The sequence below is a fragment of the Tachypleus tridentatus genome, chromosome 2 (assembly GCF_004210375.1).
Source record: "Tachypleus tridentatus isolate NWPU-2018 chromosome 2, ASM421037v1, whole genome shotgun sequence".
Lineage (NCBI taxonomy): Eukaryota > Metazoa > Arthropoda > Merostomata > Xiphosura > Limulidae > Tachypleus > Tachypleus tridentatus.
Window position 1 is genome coordinate 151,276,808 of NC_134826.1, and position 20,576 is coordinate 151,297,383.

The 20,576-nt window shown below is 31.5% G+C and overlaps 1 protein-coding gene across 1 annotated transcript; it reads right to left on the bottom strand.

Moving 5' to 3' along the window:
- Positions 1-674: 674 nt before the first annotated feature.
- LOC143245370 (uncharacterized) lies at positions 675-17,210 on the bottom strand. The gene is made up of 6 exons (XM_076491631.1): positions 17,113-17,210; positions 14,352-14,501; positions 12,952-13,137; positions 8,101-8,224; positions 3,518-3,554; positions 675-2,233 (listed from the first exon to the last, which is right to left on the bottom strand). The coding sequence occupies exons 2-6, from the start codon at positions 14,476-14,478 to the stop codon at positions 2,204-2,206; spliced, it is 504 nt and encodes a 167-aa protein (XP_076347746.1). The 5' UTR covers positions 14,479-14,501; positions 17,113-17,210; the 3' UTR covers positions 675-2,203.
- Between the last annotated feature and the right edge of the window lie 3,366 nt (positions 17,211-20,576).

Consider the following 20,576-nt stretch of genomic DNA (forward strand, 5'->3'; position numbering starts at 1 on the left):
CTGAAACATCATTCAAAAAACTTGAATATTTATGAAAATTAGAGAAATTCTGGTGGTCGACTTCATTTGATTACCGCATTCAAGTCTTATAGTTACATACTTCGTCAAAGTAACATCAAATTTGTGCACAACTGTATTTATGAATTTAATGATAAGGTTGATTAATTAAATTTTGAAAATACTAAAATGTTATGTATGCTCTTTGACCTGTCCTTAATGAACGGATTAATCTTGGAGCTTTGTTTTGATATTTCGCACAAAGCAACTCGAGGGCTATCTGTGCTAGCCGTCCCTAATTTAGCAGTGTAAGACTAGAGGGAAGGCAGCTAGTCATCACCACCCACCGCCAACTCTTGGGTTACTCTTTTACCAACGAATAATGGGATTGACCGTCACATTATAACGCCCCCACGGCTGTGAGGGCGAGCATATTTGGCGCGACTCGGGCGCGAACCCGCGACCCTCAGATTACGAAGCACACGCCTTAACGCGCTAGGCCATGCCAGGCCCTAATCTTGGAGCATGTGCTTTTTAAATAAGTTATATGACTCATTTCAGTTTGATAATTTCATACTGATACCAATTTTTCACAGCTTAATGAAGTAAATTATATTATGAGCTCAATATATTATTGTCAGTCTCTACTTAGGTGATAATGTTGTATAACAAATTCTAGTCCTTCAAACTTATCTTTATTCACTTCAGGAAATACAACTACACACAAATTACTCTGCCAAACTTTCTAATCACAACATTTTTCATTCCAAAAACATTAGTAGCTCTACCAGGTCTACCACTTTCAAAAGTTCATGGTATTTTTTGTGACAACAAATGTGTTAAAGATTATTTGAATGTGATGTAATTTTTGCACTTGATCTGTCACACCTAGCTCATGGCACCAATTAAAGAAAAATCTTGATCCAAAGCCTCCAGAAACTGGATTCAATACCTGTGGTGATTAGAGCACAGGTAGTCCCAGTTGTAGCTTTGTGCTTAATTCCAAACAAACAGACAAATACATTCAGAGGTAAATATATTTTTAATAATAAAAATTCAAAAAAATCGATCAAACTCAGAGGTTTGAATTTTTTGGTTGTGCTTATATCCTAGGTAAAAATGGTGACACTTATAGCAACTGATGTGTATAAATGATTATTTTGTATTTAAAAAACTCGTAACATCTTTTATGAATACACATTGCTGTAAAACTTTAAACATAATTGATAACTGCAAGCTTGACTAACAGTATAGATGTAAATTTTAAGCCCAGTCAGCTAAAAATATTATGTGGACTAGCTGTTAGTTATAACTGTTCTTTCAGTTAAAAGAAAATTTTTTTTAGGTTGTTAACTGTAAAATTAACCTTCATTAAACTGATTACTAGGCTGAGAATAAAAGTATGTAAAAATAGTTTTTAATGTTATATGAGACATTTAATTCCAAAATCTTATGTGTTTATTACACTAGTCTATGAAACATCACTGTCATTCAACCATGTTGTGATAACAGTTAAGCTTGATTTAATAATCGTAAAAATGTACAAGACTAATTACAGTTTCACAAGTTGAGTTTTGTTTAATTTATACAAAGATAAATAAGTCATGAAATAAAGACTTCATTTGTCTGCAAGAGTTTCTGTCTTCATCAACACAACCTAAGAAGCAAGCCCACTTTTGGTGATACTAAATTTTGTTTTTAATGTGCCTTTACATTCTATCCAGCAATTTGTTATTAATGTGTTCAGAAACAAGGCTTAGTACAGTAGTAAGTAAAGAATAATAACTAAAACACATTTTTAAGGCAACATTTCATGGATCGAGAGATTATATTACTGAGGTCTGGAAAAACTATGTCTTAAGTCATAACAATGTTTCATATTGTATGAAATTTTAATATTATACATCAAAAGTCTGTAAGCAACTTGAAAGTGGAAAGTGCAGGAAACTATTTTCTTCCATAATTTCCAACATTGCAGTTACTCATTTATTTTATATTTATTGTGATTACTAAAAATCTTGCATGTAATAAAATAACTCTCTAGCTTCTGAAAACTTTCACTACATATTAGTTGAAATTAACAGCAGTACTGGAAAGGTGAATAGATCCATCCTTCTCAAAGTTGCAGAACACAAGTTTAATGTCATAAACGTGCAAGAAGAAATTGAACACCACAGCACGACACAGCAGCAGGTGCAACTGGAGTTTAATCCACACGAACATCATTGTTTTCTTTCTGCAGAAGACAGAACCATAATAATTATTTTTAGTGTATTACAAGAAAGTTTTATGTAATTGGCACCAATCTCACTGAATTTTTATAATTAAAAAATTTATTTACCTCAGCATGTAAGTGTGTTTGTTTGTTTACAAATAAGGACAAAGCTACAGAATGAATTATCTGTGCTGTGCCAATGACAGGTATTGGAACTTGGTTACTAGCAGTATTAGTCTGAAAACATACTGCTGTGCCACTGGGAGGCTCTCTGCATGTAATAAAGGTCAAAAGGATATTGCTACTGGTTTTTGTAGTAAAAGATATCAAAAGAAGGGATACATACAAGCAATAGTTCAAAGCTTCAAAATCTAACTAGTTTAAACCTACTTAAAGAGACAGAAAAATCTGATGGTGTAGATGAAATGGAAGCTATGAAAATTATAGTTAAGAAAGTGACTACTACAAATTTTAGTTAATCAAAAACAGATGTAACCAATCAGCACATGGTAAAATATTGTACTGATCTAACAGACCAAAACAACAAACCTAACAATATAATAATATTGTACTTAACCAAAGATGATTTTACTTCACATTCCTTATTATCATTCTTAATGGATTTTTAATCAAAGAAGTAATGAAATAACATTTCAGTTTTATCACTTGCATGAGGGATTTCAGAAAATAACAAAGATTATTAAGGTTATGATTTGGGATGTGACTGGAAATACCAACTTTTATTGGTTACATCATCAACATGTCAATTATCATTGTAGAATTGGCAGTGTTAAAACTTGTTACTGTATTTCCACCCTTGTATTAAAACAATACAAAACACGTTTCACATCTTTTGTTTTGTGAGATCTGGAAGAAATTAAGAACTGTATATTATTTAATTATGAAGCGGTTTCAAACTAACTGACTTTACCATTCACGTAATATTTAAAATTTATTTGAAGTTCTGACAGTTTTATCACTTAATGTACTGAAAACAATTTAATGACATATAATATTTATAATAAAAGTAATTATAATAATACAACTGGCTAAAGACTTAGAAAGTATCAGTTAATCGAATCAGAATATTGTCATTGATATCTCTGGATTAACTTGAAATGTGAAAAAAACCCATAAAAGTTTATGAATACTCACTCGTTCCAAAAATAAAATGCACAAACAGTGTGTTTCAGAATAAACACCCTGAATACAGTTATAATGGAACAAAGTATATAAAGCCATGAAACAAAAATCTCACTTTATGTACTTTTAATAGAATGTAAAAAAAAACAAAAAACACTTTACCTCATTAGTTAATGGACAGGTGGCAGGAACAACTTTGCTAAAAGAAAAAAAACAACATAACCTTATCTGAAACATGCTGTGTTATACAACATGACAGGATAAAACGTTTTTAATAATATACTTAAAATGAAATGTATTTATCAGTTAACTTTACAACTACCAAGGAGTGATGAATAAACTATCTAAACATATTCTAATGTAAGATGGATGTTCACTAAGTGATTTATTGCTTGTGTTGCAGAATTGTTAGTTAGACATAGTTCAATGGGCAAAAATTTAAGTTCAAGTGGATGTAGACATACAAACTTTAAGCTGAGTAAAGTTGAATGGATGGTAACTAACTTGTAGAAACCCTAGCACAGAGGATGACATTTCAAAAGTGTTCCATCTTGGTCTTTTGGTTAGTATGTATAAGATGTTACAGGATTCTCTAGTGTACTGGTAGATTGTGGAGGATATTTGTAATTGGTTTGTTTATTTCTCATTCTGGTTGGTGGAAAGACTACATGAGGTTTCAACCAATGATGAACATAGACTGTTCATCTCTATTAATGTTTAGTGAAGACTTTATAGGGTTAATGAAGTGTTTCCCACCAATCAGAACCAAGGATAAGCAAACCAGTCACCACACATATCTAACAAACATTGACTCACAGATGAAAACAGAAGACTTTCAAACTGTCATCATTTACATTGACATTTCTACAACAGACAGTTGTCATCCATTCCAGTTTACACAATCAACACTCTACCAAAACAATATATCAAAGAAAACTTTAACCTACTGGCAACTTTAGATTTATTTCCTAAATTTATATGATGGTTATGAGGTTGGCTGAATCAAATGATCTCACACAGAGTTAGGGTAGAGAAAAATACGATAAAATATAAAGTTTTCTGAAAGAAAACAAAAAACATTTGCATTTTTATACAAGATGTTTTAGAGCCTTTGGAAATGAAAATTAAATATTTTCAAATGAAGAAATGTATTTTTAATCTTAATATGAATAATATAAAACCAATTTAACTTCATACAATTATAAACAAATTTTTAGTGAAAATACTTACTTGAAATTTTATCATTTACTGAAAGTTTGTCAAATTTCCTAAAACTGTATTAACTACTTTCACAATTATTATACTTATAACTTGATAGTTACAAGGCCATGTAAAATATATGAACCTGTTGAGAAAGTGCTTACAGTATGTTGTAAATTACAAGTTATCGACCATGGTTATCCATGACAACAGTGTGGTTCAAACCTACAATTGTATCAGATACATTTTAAATCAGTCAGTGTATCAATGGGTACATACAATCTGTATGTCCATTTTTATTGATTTCCTCACCATAACTCAGCAGTCACCAAAACAACCACATGTAATCACAGCCAACGGAGGCTTATGTCTACTTCTGCCTCTTCAGACAAAACAAAAACTTCCATCATGTCTGGATGATTTATTTTCAATAAAATATCATGAAATTACACTCTGTTCTACAAGATGAACTACTATCACAGACTGAGTTGACTTGGATGTTATACCTTGTACTGCTAGATGAACTTCTATCGTAGGTTGAGTTGACTTGGATCTTATACCTTGTACTGCTGGATGAGCTTCTATCATAGATTGAGTTGACTTGGAAGTTATACCTTGTACTGCTAGATGAACTTCTATCGTAGATTGAGTTGACTTGGATGTTATACCTTGTACTGCTGGATGAACTTCTATCATAGATTGAGTTGACTTGGAAGTTATACCTTGTACTGCTAGATGAACTTCTATCATAGATTGAGTTGACTTGGATGTTATACCTTGTACTGCTGGATGAACTTCCATCATAGATTGAGTTGACTTGGATGTTATACCTTGTTCTGCTGGATGAACTTCTATCACAGATTGAGTTGACTTGGATGTTATACCTTGTTCTGTTAGATGAACTTCTATCATAGATTGAGTTGACTTGGATGTTATACCTTGTTCTGTTAGATGAACTTCTATCATAGATTGAGTTGACTTGGATGTTATACCTTGTACTGCTAGATGAACTTCTATCATAGATTGAGTTGACTTGGATGTTATACCTTGTACTGCTAGATGAACTTCTATCGTAGATTGAGTTGACTTGGCTGTTATACCTTGTACTGCTGGATGAACTTCTATCATAGATTGAGTTGACTTGGAAGTTATACCTTGTACTGCTAGATGAACTTCTATCATAGATTGAGTTGACTTGGATGTTATACCTTGCACTGCTGGATGAACTTCTATCATAGATTGAGTTGACTTGGATGTTATACCTTGTACTGCTAGATGAACTTCTATCATAGATTGAGTTGACTTGGATGTTATACCTTGTTCTGCTGGATGAACTTCCATCATAGATTGAGTTGACTTGGATGTTATACCTTGTACTGCTAGATGAACTTCTATCACAGATTGAGTTGACTTGGATGTTATACCTTGTACTGCTAGATGAACTTTTATCACAGATTGAGTTGACTTGGATGTTATACCTTGTACTGCTAGATGAACTTCTATCACAGATTGAGTTGACTCGGATGTTATACCTTGTACTGCTAGATGAACTTCTATCGTAGGTTGAGTTCACTTGGATGTTATACCTTGTTCTGCTGGATGAACTTCCATCACAGATTGAGTTGACTTGGATGTTATACCTTGTTCTGCTGGATGAACTTCTATCACAGATTGAGTTGACTTGGAAGTATCAATCTTAACCTTTGCAATAAAATATTATGATTCTTGACCACTGGTTATTTTAAACCTCAATCACAAAGCCACTTGGCTAAATAAATAATTACTTTAAAGGACACAAATGTTTATTTTAAACCTCAATCACAATGCCACTTGGCTTAATAAATATTTACTTTAAAAGACCCAAAGGTTTATTTGAAGCCTCAATCACAACACCACTTGGCTCAATAAATAAGTACTTTAAAACACACAAAGATTTATTTAAAATGATGTCATGGATGTATGTTTCATTTGAAAGGCTGTTTTTCTATGGGTAAAATGTATATACACTTAAGAGGAATATCTTGTTCTACATATATGTTTTGCCATTGCTGTATTTTGAAAAAGTCAACATAGAACACGATTAAACATTGATAATTTATACTGTACAGATAGTGATCACAAAATAAGTGAACAAACAAGGCTGGAAACAGTTTATTATTATTTAGTTTGATACTTCCATTATAACTTGGATCTCAGTTTCATATTTTCTTTATATTTTTATGTTGTCATTTCCAGTCATTCAATATTTCTTTAATTCTGTTTGTTATCTAGTTAGTTTCTGGAGGTGTTGCCTTCATGTATATGCCATGGGATCTTGCTTGTCACCTAGAAGAAATAACTATTGCTTCTTATAACTGGTAGTTTAAAATTTGATTCAACTATTGATGTTTAAGGTCTGGGTAACTGAATGTAGGAAACTTACTTGTGGGATGACTGAACATCCTTATTCTTTAACCTTTTACAATTAATGTAGGGTATATCTTTAAAAAGGTATATTCAGTTGTTTCTCTAAACGTTTCATGCAAGTTCAGCACATTTCTTAGGACATTCATGTTAAAAAAATGTAAAAAGGTCATAGATTATAGCTGATCTTTGTGCCAAGTTATAGGTTACATACCACAACATTCGTTGATAGGGTTCATGTAAATATGGGCTTATTCTCTGTAAGGTCCCAAATTTCAAGGGGTGTTACAAAGAGCTGTTCAGTTGTCATGAGTTGGAAATGTATGAATGTTAAATATATTTATTCAGAATAACAGGTCACCTAAGGATTACGTCTGACAACATAAGTAGTATATTCACACAGCTGTCTCTCTTCTCTGAATTTATATTTTATCTTCTAGAAATATTTACAGATTCTTCTGTCCTACCATAGCAGCCATTGTAAAGTCACAAAGGTAAACAGAAGCCAATGAACAAAATGAGAAATAGATAATATGTGAATAATGTATTTTCTAGTTTATTTCACTAATTCACAGGCCTCATTTATTTTCCTTTGCTGTTGGAGTATGAAATTATTGTGTGTGTAAAACTTGGTTTATGATATGTTTTTGACTTATCACAAACTTGTACTTTTATACAATAATTTGGAAGTGGTAACCATCGAGAAAATGACAAAATCTAGGAATGAAATGACAAACTGTTTTTAGAGCAAATACTTCTCTAAACTTTACAGTGAAAATATCTCTATATATGCATTAACACAAGAGAAAATGTGTTTAAAATTAATTAAATGTAACTCTTCAGATTTCACCGGATGTTACTATCTTCAAACTGCTTGTCATTGTGGCAATATAATGTAGGTTATAACCAAAAATGTTAAATAATGATGAGCAATAGGTAGCTTATTACATACAATTAAGATGAGATGTCTCAGAACAATGTATGTGTAACCAAAAATTTTTATTATAATTCCACTAAGGTTACAAACTTTCATCTTATATATATATATATATGTATATAACAATTTACATCTGCATAATTTTATACCTTGAAAAATATATAAATATTTTATATACATATATATACTTTAAAATAATTTTTACCTTTTTGACCTTTTGTATATTTTTATCACAACAAACAAGCATATTAGTAAAAGCACTAGTCCACCACATCCACAAGACAAGGCAACAAATGTTCCATCCTCCTTCACATGAGATATTGTTTGTGCTATGAAAACATAACAGATACAATGTTATTCTCTTTTCTTAACAACTGTAAAACTGAAGTATTAATTTTGCTCCCTTGGGAATCATAAGATAGTTTTCTGAATGAATAAGATAACAAAACATATTACTTATTTATTTTCCTAAAGTAACATTTGTTTAATCAACAAGGATTCAGTGAGATTAGTTAAATTACTGGTTTTAAACAAAAATATATAAGTACCTTGATCTAATGTTGTATTATTTTGGATTATTTGTTGTTAATGGCAAAATTACACAAAGGGCTATCATTGTTGTGTCCACTGTGGGTATCAAAAGCATATTTTTAATGTTATAAGTTCTCAGCCTTACTGTTAAGCCAATGGTACTATATCTCATTGTCATTATTAGTAGACTTCTAAGCCTAGTTTTGGTCATTTGTTGAATTTTGCATTAATGCTAGGTTTTCTCTTGAATTAGAACTTAGCATTTTATGGAATATTTATATTTGTTGAGAGTGCTGAGTTTAATTTTGAATTCTAATTTTATATTTTTCTGGTAGGCTATAAAACTGTATCATTGTTCTTATAGCTACATATTTAAGGTAGGCGTTGTGTTATATGATAGGGTGAAAGTTAACATTTTCATAATACTTGCCTCTGCTGACAATTATAGCTATTATTTGACCACCAGTGTTTCTTCTTTGTCTGAGCAACACTTGAGATCCAATGAAAACAAGGTAAGGAATTCTGAAATAAAAATGCTTACCCCTCTGAATAATTGTGCAGAAATAGCTAAGATAGTTAAGCACATGAACTGCCAGGTAAAGCAAATAATGTGAGATAAAAGTATTGAGGGAGGTCCACATGCAAGTCTGTACAGTGACCTCCAGTACACAATATGACCAGGCTGTTAAGGACAAAGAAAACAGAGCTCAAAATAAAGTGCTGGCAACAATATGTTCAAGACCCTCCCTGAATATGAATAAGATAAAACTCTGATTGGACACAGAAAGTAGATGAACTATAGAAAACTGTGGAATCCATTTTTTGTCTCACAGAGTGCTGGATAAGAATAACTGGTGTGAGGACATAGAGAAAACGAGTAAATTGTCTATGAACAAACAGCACAAATCACTCCAACCAGTGATGTCTGCAGTTCAAAAGTTACAAACAATAAACCTGCTGGTAAATGGGATAAAATAGGTGTATATAAAGAAAACATTACTTAAATCTACCTCTTAGGTAACTGAAATGGTCATTTGAGATCAACTCTCCAAAATGATGTGAAGTATCTGGACACAATAGAATGTAGTTGTGATAATTAAATGGTATTCAATAATGCTACCATAAACACTGGCAACTGTAGAAGTAAAACATCTGTAAAAGAGCCAACTAAAAAAAGATAAGTTATGGTAGACACCACTGATTGAAAAGTGTTTAACTTCCTCACTTCACAACTGGCAACTTCAAAGTAAGCAGAAACAGATACATCTTAACCATAGAAATTAAACCCAAAAGGTGTGTGAAAGACAGTAAAACCTCTATTCCACAAGCTTTAGCTTCTGCATAGCTTGGTGCAACATATCCTATCAGGGTTGCCTCCACACAGAAAGCAAAAATGGAGTGGAAGAGTTGGACATGTCAGAAGGGACTGCAGAAACAGAAACTAGGGTGAAGCCACCAATATATTACGATGAACAGGATCCTGCAATGGGTTGGAACAAATATTTTGTACACCAGGTTGTGTATTAAGTGTTGAGAAGCATGAGAATGGTAATTATATCTTGTCCAGATGGAAAGTTTCTATTACCTAGGCCCAAAGATGAGATACTGGAGACTAAACTGCTGGTAGCTGGGTGATCCAATGAGAAGAAAGCCCACAAATTAGAGTTGCAACACATATTCTGTGTGGAGAACCTGTTTGGATTGAGACAATCTACTTGCTACTGCAAGCATTACCCATAGAACATGGCAAGTAAGAAAGGTGATAAGACTGATCCCAAGAACCAGAATTAAAAAATGAGGAACCCCAGACCACATGCTTCCTTGATGTGAAATATAAGACACAATCATGCAATAGACAGAGTGAAGACTGAGAATCTACCCTTTATGAAGCTCAAACCATGTTCTCATCTCAAAGACATGAAGGATTTGACTGATACCTGCATTCACAGAAGAGGGAGAACCATCTGTGTAATGGGAGAAAGAAAGGTAAGATATCTTTGCATCCTATTCTGAAGCAAAGAGCACTATGGGAGACAGCCAAGCATGAATAAGAAATGAGATAAAAATATAACAAACCTAGGCTGACAACATATTAAATTGGAGCAAGAAAAAATGTTGCAGTCCCAACTGAGAAGCTGCCGAGGTTGTATTTAAAAGTAGAAGTAGGATGAAATAGCTTACAATTGAAGATATGTTGCTAGAAGTAACTAGTCATCCATGGAATGCTGTGGGCACTATAGAGTGGAATAAAGAGGATAAGAAGATCCATATCATGTAACAGAACCAATGTGAAGGATATGGAAGACTGAAGGAAAACCTGGAACTGCAGTTCCTGATCCATGTGCTCCACAAACACTGATAGTGGTGAACTACACTGTTAAGGCAAAGTGCAGATAAGAGCCAACAATAACCAACTTGGACATCTACAATCTCTTTAAAAAATCAACAAAGATTAAAGAATGATTAACTTGTGAACTACACAGAATTTAGGCATTAATACGGACAAGGAAGATTGATAACTGGACACCAATCTTCTGATTTCACAGGTCTAATACTAAAAGGAATAAAAACCTTAAAGAACTAGCCAACTCTCTCACTACCTCCAGACCAACCAGACTCAAATAACCCTACAACTAAGTTCCATATTTCAATGAACTGCAGGAGATGGAAACCCTCCAGGCTTGGTGGACAAATGGACGACTAATTGTGTAAGATTATCATATGTTCAGAAAATTTTGGAAGCAAACCACTACAGCACTTGAAGGTATACAGTAATCACAGACACTGCTGGTGGTCTGACTAAACAGTAGAAACCTGGGATACAGACAGAATCTACTCTGAGTACCAGTGTACTTAGGAGCAGATGTTAGAGATTGGTACTCATGAACAGAGAAGGTACGATGACTTCCCTCTAGGAATCAATGAAAGTTTAGACTCTGACAGCAACTGGGAGGAATGTAGAAGCTGAAAACTGAACCAAGGTGCATGTTAACAATGGATGTAACTCACCCTCAATGAAACTGGTGATCCAGAGAGTCTTTTAACAAACAGAAGTGAAAAACATAAGAAAATGTTGAAGCTAAATTAGGGACACAGACTCACACAAGTGATATGGGAAGTCCTTCTCAGAATCCCGAAACACAAGGAGCAGAAATTGAGAGAAGAAAACATGCATCAACAAGGTGATGTAAGTAGGAAAAACCATGAAGTGACAGCAATATGCTGGATGAGAGCTAGCTGTTCCTTCATGTGACAAACAAGTAAACCTTTCAACATGAACCACAATTTCCATGTATGTAGAAAACATTCTACTCCCAGATCTTTCAGCCATCAAGTAAATTACAGGCTCAGAAGCAACTGGAATAAATACCAAAACATCACACACTTGAAGAACCAACAGAAGAAAAACAAATAAAAATAGCATAACCCAACATATCCCAAGCATATTCTTTCTTTTTATTTAAAAGTATGATAATTACCAGTATCTGGGACAGCCAGCATCCTATGAGATAAAGTAAGTGTTTTGTTACAGCAAAGCAACTACAGGCCATCTGCCACATCAATCCTAGAGAACCAAATCCTGGTGCTAAAAGTCCTTAATCTTACTGCTGATCCACTATAGGGATGAAAATCCAACAGACTATCAGAATGCCCCTAAACAAGTAAAGCTACAGTCTCCACGAAATGTCGATAATTACCCTAAACTGCAGGGTATGAGCCTTTTGAAGAAACACCACAGATCTAAATACATTTCACTACAAATGAGATCACTGACAGTTTCAACCAAGAGTGACCCCATTTCTGATTGTTGTTTAATGCTAGATATCAGAAGTAGAAGAGGAGATACCCAGTTGTCAGATACAATAATCCAGAAATTCAAACCATAATTTGGCTTGCCAATTGGAAGAAGAAAAATTATTATTATTACAGAATGAGCTGGATAACAAGATAACATTCAAAGTATATCTTAATTATTGTAAAACTGGGAAACCTGTAAGTGATGCTTCGTCAAAGAAAAGTGATAACATTATCTGACTTAAATGTTTATATACAGTACAAGGATAGAAGGCATGTTGATGTATGTGGAGACTATTATAAGACAAATTTTACAAAGAGCAGTTCAGTGCAGTATAACAGACAAGAACAAGCAAGAAGAAATCTGACTAATGCTGAGATGGACAAACAAGAAACCCTGGTAGTCGATTAGTACCAGTGAGTGTTAATGGAGGTAAATGTGTTTTGGAATTTAAATCTTTACTTAGTACACTTTCTTCAAGTTGTGTTAATGGTTATTTACTTGAATCTGTTATTGTTTCCTCACACACGTCTATAGTGTGAAACACAAAGTATTACAATACATTAAAATGCAACTTAACATCCATTATGTTCAGTTTGAATTGAATTTTTATATAGATTTGTGGAGATCATGACTCAGTTATTGGTTTACTCAAATAGTATGTCTGTAATGATAACAAATGAAACAAGGACAAAAAACCTTACTTTAGTATACCTTGCTATAAATTACCTTTTGTATTGTTTATTAAAACAAGGCTGTAAGGCAAAGCCTGTAACGTGTAACCAGCAACATCTGTGAGATTCAGTGTTTCACTATTAACCAGGTCAGACAGAATTCGTACAGCTTCGACTACTGAAGCTTCAAGATTTAAAGAATCGAAGACAGGAAGGATAGTAAACTGAAGTTTCATTGGATCTAGTAAAGAGATATTTGTGTATTAAATACAAGCTTGTAAAAGGTGCCGTATTAAATTAATGTATTTCTACCACAAAATATATGCTTTATATTTCCACAGTACATACATTGATTTCCAATACCATAAGCAATATTCATAAAATACTTGAAAACACTGATTAACTACATGCTGAGTATTTCAGACAGTAATATACTTAGAAACTGTACTATTAAAAAAGAACTACAATATATACACAAAAACAGTTGTATTGAGTGATCACTGAGAGTTGTAGGAAGACATTTGACAATGAAAAATACTTTAAGGATTTTTGTGTAAGTATGATATAGAAAAACTTCTAACTTGAAAGAGTTCAATGAGTTTGAATTTCTCTTGAACAGCTTATAACGATATCACTAAATAAAATACAGCATCATTATTAAATCTTATTCATGAAAGATTCGTTTCTGAAGACACCACTTCAACATGTTTTTGTAATTTGATACAATACAAAATAACTAAATAAAGTTTATTTTAGCTAAACAAATAAACATAATGCATACATGAACAATTTTCTAAGAATGTTTGTCTGAATATGTGTGCTGTTGTCCATGTGTAACAGATAAAATGATTTTAGTAACAAGGTGGTTCTAAACAGTTTTTTAAATTGCACTTTAGTTCTGATAAACAATATAAGAAGTAGCAAAATAAAACTAACTAGTTAGAAGTGAAGTCAGAATTAAGTTCACTATATTATAATATGTTGACAAAAACAACTGTCTGTCATTTATCTTAAATGAAGTGTAGCAACTAATTTAAATAATAGAACACAATATGATGAAACAATCATTACAAAGTTATGAATCACTAGTGATAAGATGTTTAGTCTGCAATTATTTGACTGTTTCATTCTCAATGTGTAACCCATCAGTTCGTGTCTGACTGAAGTTCATATCCATTATAATGTTATTTTGTTCTAATATATCGTTTTATTTTATATGTATTACATTGTGTATGCGTTTGCTGTTAACCTTGTATTTAGTTTGAATTGTAAAAATGCAAGTGATCCAAAATCTTGGATTAAAGAAGAGTTTCTCTCTAATCTGGAATTTATATTATTTCAAAACATGAATCAAACTAACACACACACATTAAAAAAACAAGTGAGTACCATTAATAATACAGATTGCACTGCCCAACAATCTTTCATTCTAAACTTCATAGATCATGGACTTACTTTTTAGCAGCCTAACATTGTCAATTCTTCTAGCATGTACTCCAATATTTGCTGCAAGCTGAATGAGGATGTGGTTTATAAACCCTTGCTGTTTTCTCATCTGACCATTTAAACTGAACATAGTCATCTGAACTCTAATTGGAGTAGTATCTGGATAATATTAATATGAAATACGTACTTGATAAATTATGGGAAACATAAAAAGTATTATGCTAACATAATGAATTTTATGTTTGTTACCAAAGCACAATGTTATCATAAAAGTGTACTTATCGTATTGAAACAAAAAGACCTTTTAAACTGCTGTAGGTTTTAAAATTGTAGGCTTTGAGAAACATTCCAATACTATGCTACTTAGTTAACTTTTAAAATAACTTATTGAAGAGTGCCATATCATTAGTTGACAGAGTTTTACATATTCAACAAGCCAGATACATAACATTAAGTAACTATTTTTAAGAAGAATGTTTTGAGAAGTGCCTTTGTGTATTGTTGTTATACATCATGTTTCAAAACACTTCGTCTCCAACATATAATTCAGTATTAACTAATTGGACTTCAAATGTATTGATGTTCTATGGGAAGAGTCATGCCAAATATCCTAATCATTAGTGAAAGTGGAATATTGTTTAAAATGATTTGTATAGTGTCTGCTTTGGTATCAGTAATGAATATAAAATTTAAAACCTAAAATACAGTTCAACAGAGCAAATATAGTAAAGACGTTGATTTTAAATATCCAGATTTTAGGTGATAATTAAAGTCTTTACACAACAAATCAATTGGTTTGTGTTGATACCTGGATCAGATTTTGATAACATGCAATCTTCATTGACTTCATAGGTGTGTGTACACCCTATGACAAACCTCGATGCAGTGAAAACAGGAAGGAGAAGATATAACCTGCTAATTACTTTGAACCAGAAATAAAAACACTTTTTGAGTGATGCTTGAATATTCCATGGCAAATAAAGCTGTGTTTAAAATCGATTTATATTTCAAAAAAATTTAAGAAACAGTTGATGTATGCATTGGGACATGACCTGAAGTGATGGTCACCAATATTATTTTTTATTTTTCTGTAAGAATATCCATGACAGTAATACAACACTAAGACTTTTAAATCAACAGAAAAAAACAACTTACTTTACTGAATTAACTGATAAATTGCAAAATCATTTACCTATTCAAACCAAAACTGAAACATTTACACAAGTGTAGAATATTGAGTTAAAATGACTTCTTGATAAGTGTCAGATAGAATTACTTACAATAACAACAAAAACTAACCAGGATAAAGATACCATACTTTTGGTGATTAAAGGTATTTGAACTGAATAGTCATTCTGTGGTAAAATAAAAATATTCATTTATAAAAATAACAAAAATTAAAATGGTTACCTACATGCAATGACAGACCTCACTCCATGTCGTGTGATATTCAGTCAGTAAAGAAAACTACAGTTCTATATATTCAAATATCCTTTACAGCAGAAAACATTAACTAACTAAAGAACAAAGGTTAGGAATACTAGATAAGATATTAACAGATAAGTTGAACAAAATATTGTCATAATGATAGAGGAAGATATGAAAATCAACAAGTTAAAAATACAACAAATGGTAGAGGAAATGATATGTGTGCATAATACACCATTATACGAAATTGTATAATTGGCTGAAAGTATTTTTTAGATACACCTGACTGTTTCACTTTAAGTTTAATAGGAGCATTTATAATCTGAACAGATTATACAGCATGGGTGTCATACTTAGCTATTTCTGGAAGTGAGATATCATGGTTAGTTTTATTTACGTAATTGTTTATGAATCATATGGTATGTTGTTCAACTGTTATGAAATACCAAGTGTTTATAATAGTGAGATTATTGCATCGTGTTGCTAGAACTTCCTCAGTTTCTTTTTGGTTTAATTGAGAATTTTTGCATCAGAATGTCTGGTATTACACAGAATGTTCTGGAATTCTGGCAGTGTATAAATACGTGTAAAATAACCATTACTGAATTATATTTCCAGACTGTATTGTTTGAGAGTTTAGTGATAAAATGTGTATAGAAGTAATTTTTAAAGTAAAATTATCACAAATGGTATTGTGATAACATAGTTGAGAACAATAATTCTTCTTGTCAATTGTGTCCCAATGTATCTGAATTGGCCTGTGTGGAAAAAGAATTATTTAAAGCTCTGGAGAAAACTGTGGTAATCACCAGTGTAAAGAACATTTGTTTCATGTGCTTGATTTGCTTTTAATATGTTATTTTAAAACAAGTAGATTTAGTGCCAACAAGCCACAAACACTGACTATAAAGAATCTGCCTTAACAAAGCCTGATACAACTAAACCACCAGAAATTTATTTAGCTAACAAAAGCATATTTTAGTTTCAAAAATATCCTGTCTTAAATAGAGTGACTAAACTTTTTTCAACAAAAACTAGGTAACAAATTGAGCCAAAAGAAGGTAAAAGTGTTACTTGATTGAGACATTTAAACTGACAGAAATTATTGTGAAAGTGACATAGAAATACCGACCAATAAGGAAAACTGTACACTTACGACCAATAAGGAAAACTGTACACTTACACATTTTCAAAGCTCAAAACAAACGTATATATAGATATATTTAAAAAAAAATTGATGTCAACCTTCTGCCTACTTAAGAACTATTTTTTACAAATAAAATTGTAATTTTCAGTCCACAGGAAAAAACAAAATTTAACTCAATGTGAAACAAACACATACCATTGTAATGTTTCAGTGTGTTCCAATCTTCTTGGGTAAACTCTTTATTTATACTGCTTTTCTTGTGAGTAAAGATTCTAAGTACATGAAAATGTCCAAAAAACAAAATTATAATTGCTAAAACAATACAAATCTTTAATTATAAAATTAAGGCAATTAACCACAGTTTATAAACATTTATTTGGATATGCTAATATAACAGCATGATATATTGACAAATACACAAGCTTTGATACATTGACAAAGACATTCAACACCTATATATGTATACGGTACACAATGAATTCACAAATTATATACAATTTATTGCTGTTGAAGTAACAGTATGGTTAGAAACATATTTATTAGTATTTCTAAAAAAATAACTATTCCAATAATGTATCCTCTTAAATGAGGATGAAAATTTGTATGAAATAAAGTTTTGGGAATATGTGTGAGAAATTCAAACGAATTGTTTAGGTATCTCAATGTAAAAATCAGGGTTATTTTTTTTATTATAATTTCTTTATTTTGAATAAGTAATAGATCCACTTATTTACAAGAAAAATTTTAATACTATGAAATTGTGAACACAAACTGTTCTCATCAACATGGTTCAAGTTAACAAGAACTGCTGGGTTCCATACGTATAAGAATTTGTTGAGACATAAAATTTTACCCCCAATAAATCAAATACACACTATAAAACCCACCATGTGTAAGGCAAACACAGGTATTTTGCCTTGAACTTTGTACAATAACAGTGTACAGCTTGTACATGACTGTCAACAATCAACTTCTAACAAGTTTCATCGTCAAAGTGCACGTCACAACTTGTTACAGAATTACATATAAAATTTGAACTACTTTGTTATTAACATATGTGAAAAAACTCAGTTTCAGAACATAGATAATCAATGAAAGTTTAGTATTATTTAAATTTTTAATTTTGTAAGGAAATTTGTTTTTACAAAATCTCATCCTCTCCTGGTATGAGAATTGTGAGTTTCTAATCTATGTCTTCCATCTTCTGTAATTCTTAAACACCCCTTCGAGAAATATAAAATTTAACGTACATTACTCATTATAATGTTTCATTTTGCTGGTAATACATAATTTACACATTCTTCAATCTTGTTTAGTTACAGAACAACAAAATACAAAATCAGAACTACCTTGCTTCCCCACCTGTCACAATGCTCAAAACTTACCAATAAGTCTCTCTGACATTTAATATTATTTATAATCAACAGAAAGTCAAAGTTTTATTTGTCAAATAACATATTATATTGTTTTCTGTTTAGAGAATTATAAATTTTTTCCACTTTAAACTTTATTTCCACCAAAAAACACATTTATGAGTTGAACTTTTAACAATTTTTATTGTACAATAAGAAGATCAACAAAACTGTAAGAGTTGTGCAACACTTTTCATTTTTGTTAGTAATTATTCTTTTTATGTGATGCATTATTCAATCAAACAGAAATTATTGAATGCAGTATTACAATTAGGGTCAAAGTAAGGTTGAGTTTCATTACTAGATGAGAGAAAAAGAAAAAAGACCCAGGTAAATATTTTCTTTCTTGTTTTTCAAGTGTATTTGTTATTTATTGTTACAAAAGTAAAGAAAATGAAAAACTTGACCCATTTTTAATTTAACTAAAGTAAAATATATCAATAATAATGCTTTTCTACAAGGAAAATTCTCATGTAACTCTTGCATTAATGTGATTCAATACCGTAGCATCAGGTACACATTTATTTTGTAATTTGTAATTAATATGATGTGAAAAGAAATTTCACTTGTTTCCAAAGGTAATAAAATTTAAATATAAATATGTGTATGCTGTGATAAGCTTTAGCTACTAAAAATAAATTGATGTGGTTTTCTGTCATAATTTGCAATTAGTCCAGAAAGAAGGTAGGATTTCCATACTATAACGTTTAATACATTATGTTTATCTTCACAAATTTAGGAAGTTTTCAGTAAACATTACAAGGCTTTTGTAGACACAAAGTCAGATTTATTATATAAGTATTTAATTAAACTGTTTTCCATAAATATGTGGAAATAGAGTGTTCACTGCTCTAAGTGCAAAGCGATTTTCCTAATTAGATTAAAAATAGTTTTCTTCATGAGAAAATTGTCAAAATTCACTTGTATAATCTCTGAAACTTTATACATAAACATCAAATGTTTTTTCAGTAAAACTTTATATTTTAATACATTATTTTCTCTACTTAAACTTTGTATGCACTCGGGTAATTTTTAATTACCTTGTGACTACCGTTACTTATACGAAATGAATCTAAATTGCTCTTTCTGTAATATCTGTAGTTTATAACAGAACTATACAGTTGTTTATCTTAAATAGCTTGCAACAATATACATCTGTATCTACTTAAACATTTATGCTCTTTGAACTAATAATCCTGCTATGAAACTTTTATGTAAATTGCTCAATAAATATGTAGCTTACGTTAATGTATTGAATTAAGTAACACACATGCTGCTGGTAAACGTATCTTGTGTCTGATTTTTATCACTTTTTTCTCACCTAATACATTTATAGTTTGGACATTTTTAGCTACTACAGCCTATCAGTATCAAGGCCTTATACATCTACGTTGTAAATGTTTCTTCATTCAGTTGCTGAAATATTTCTCATATAATCTGTTAAGCCTGATGGATCAAATATACAAAAAACACATCTCCAGAAATTTTCTTCTTGTTTCTTAAATGGAATAAATGTCTGAAGGAAATGTTGTACAGTTTGTTTTCATTTAGGTTTGTCACACAACGTGTTTAATTTCAATATGAGGATAACAGAAATCAGGGTTTTGTCCACTAAATATCAATTTTATCATTTATACATGAAACCTAACATCATGGGTAAAATCGCCAGATCACACATTGCTATGTTTCAGGCACAGTCATCCTTAATTTTCAACTGTCTAACAGAATGAGAGAAACCAGTCAGCAGTACCTATTGCCTATGCAGCTATTCAAAACTAAACATTTGAGTTAACTACCACAGTTATAGTGTTTATACAGCCAATACTATGGAGTGTATTCAGTAACACTTTATATCTTGGACCCTCTAACATGTAAGATGTGACCATACTTGTTCAACAAACATGAATATTTACCAAATCTTTCTTGTATCTTATTTATATTCATCAACACATTCAACACTACTTTCTAGTCTCTTCACTTTGATGTTTCAGTATCCTGTTTACTGTATTATTTTGAATAATAAACTGTTGTCTTTGGTTTCCCATGTATCATATCTTATTTGTTATCATATCTTAATAAACTGAAATATTTCACTAAGTTTCTAAAGCTTCGTTGAGTAAAGAATCTACGTTTTTCAGCTTAATCCCCAGAAATTTGATACTTACAGTTTATTACAGAAAGTTCAGCTAGAGAAAAAACTTTCCAACATTTTCCATAGGATAGGAATGTTGTATAGAGAAGTTGTAC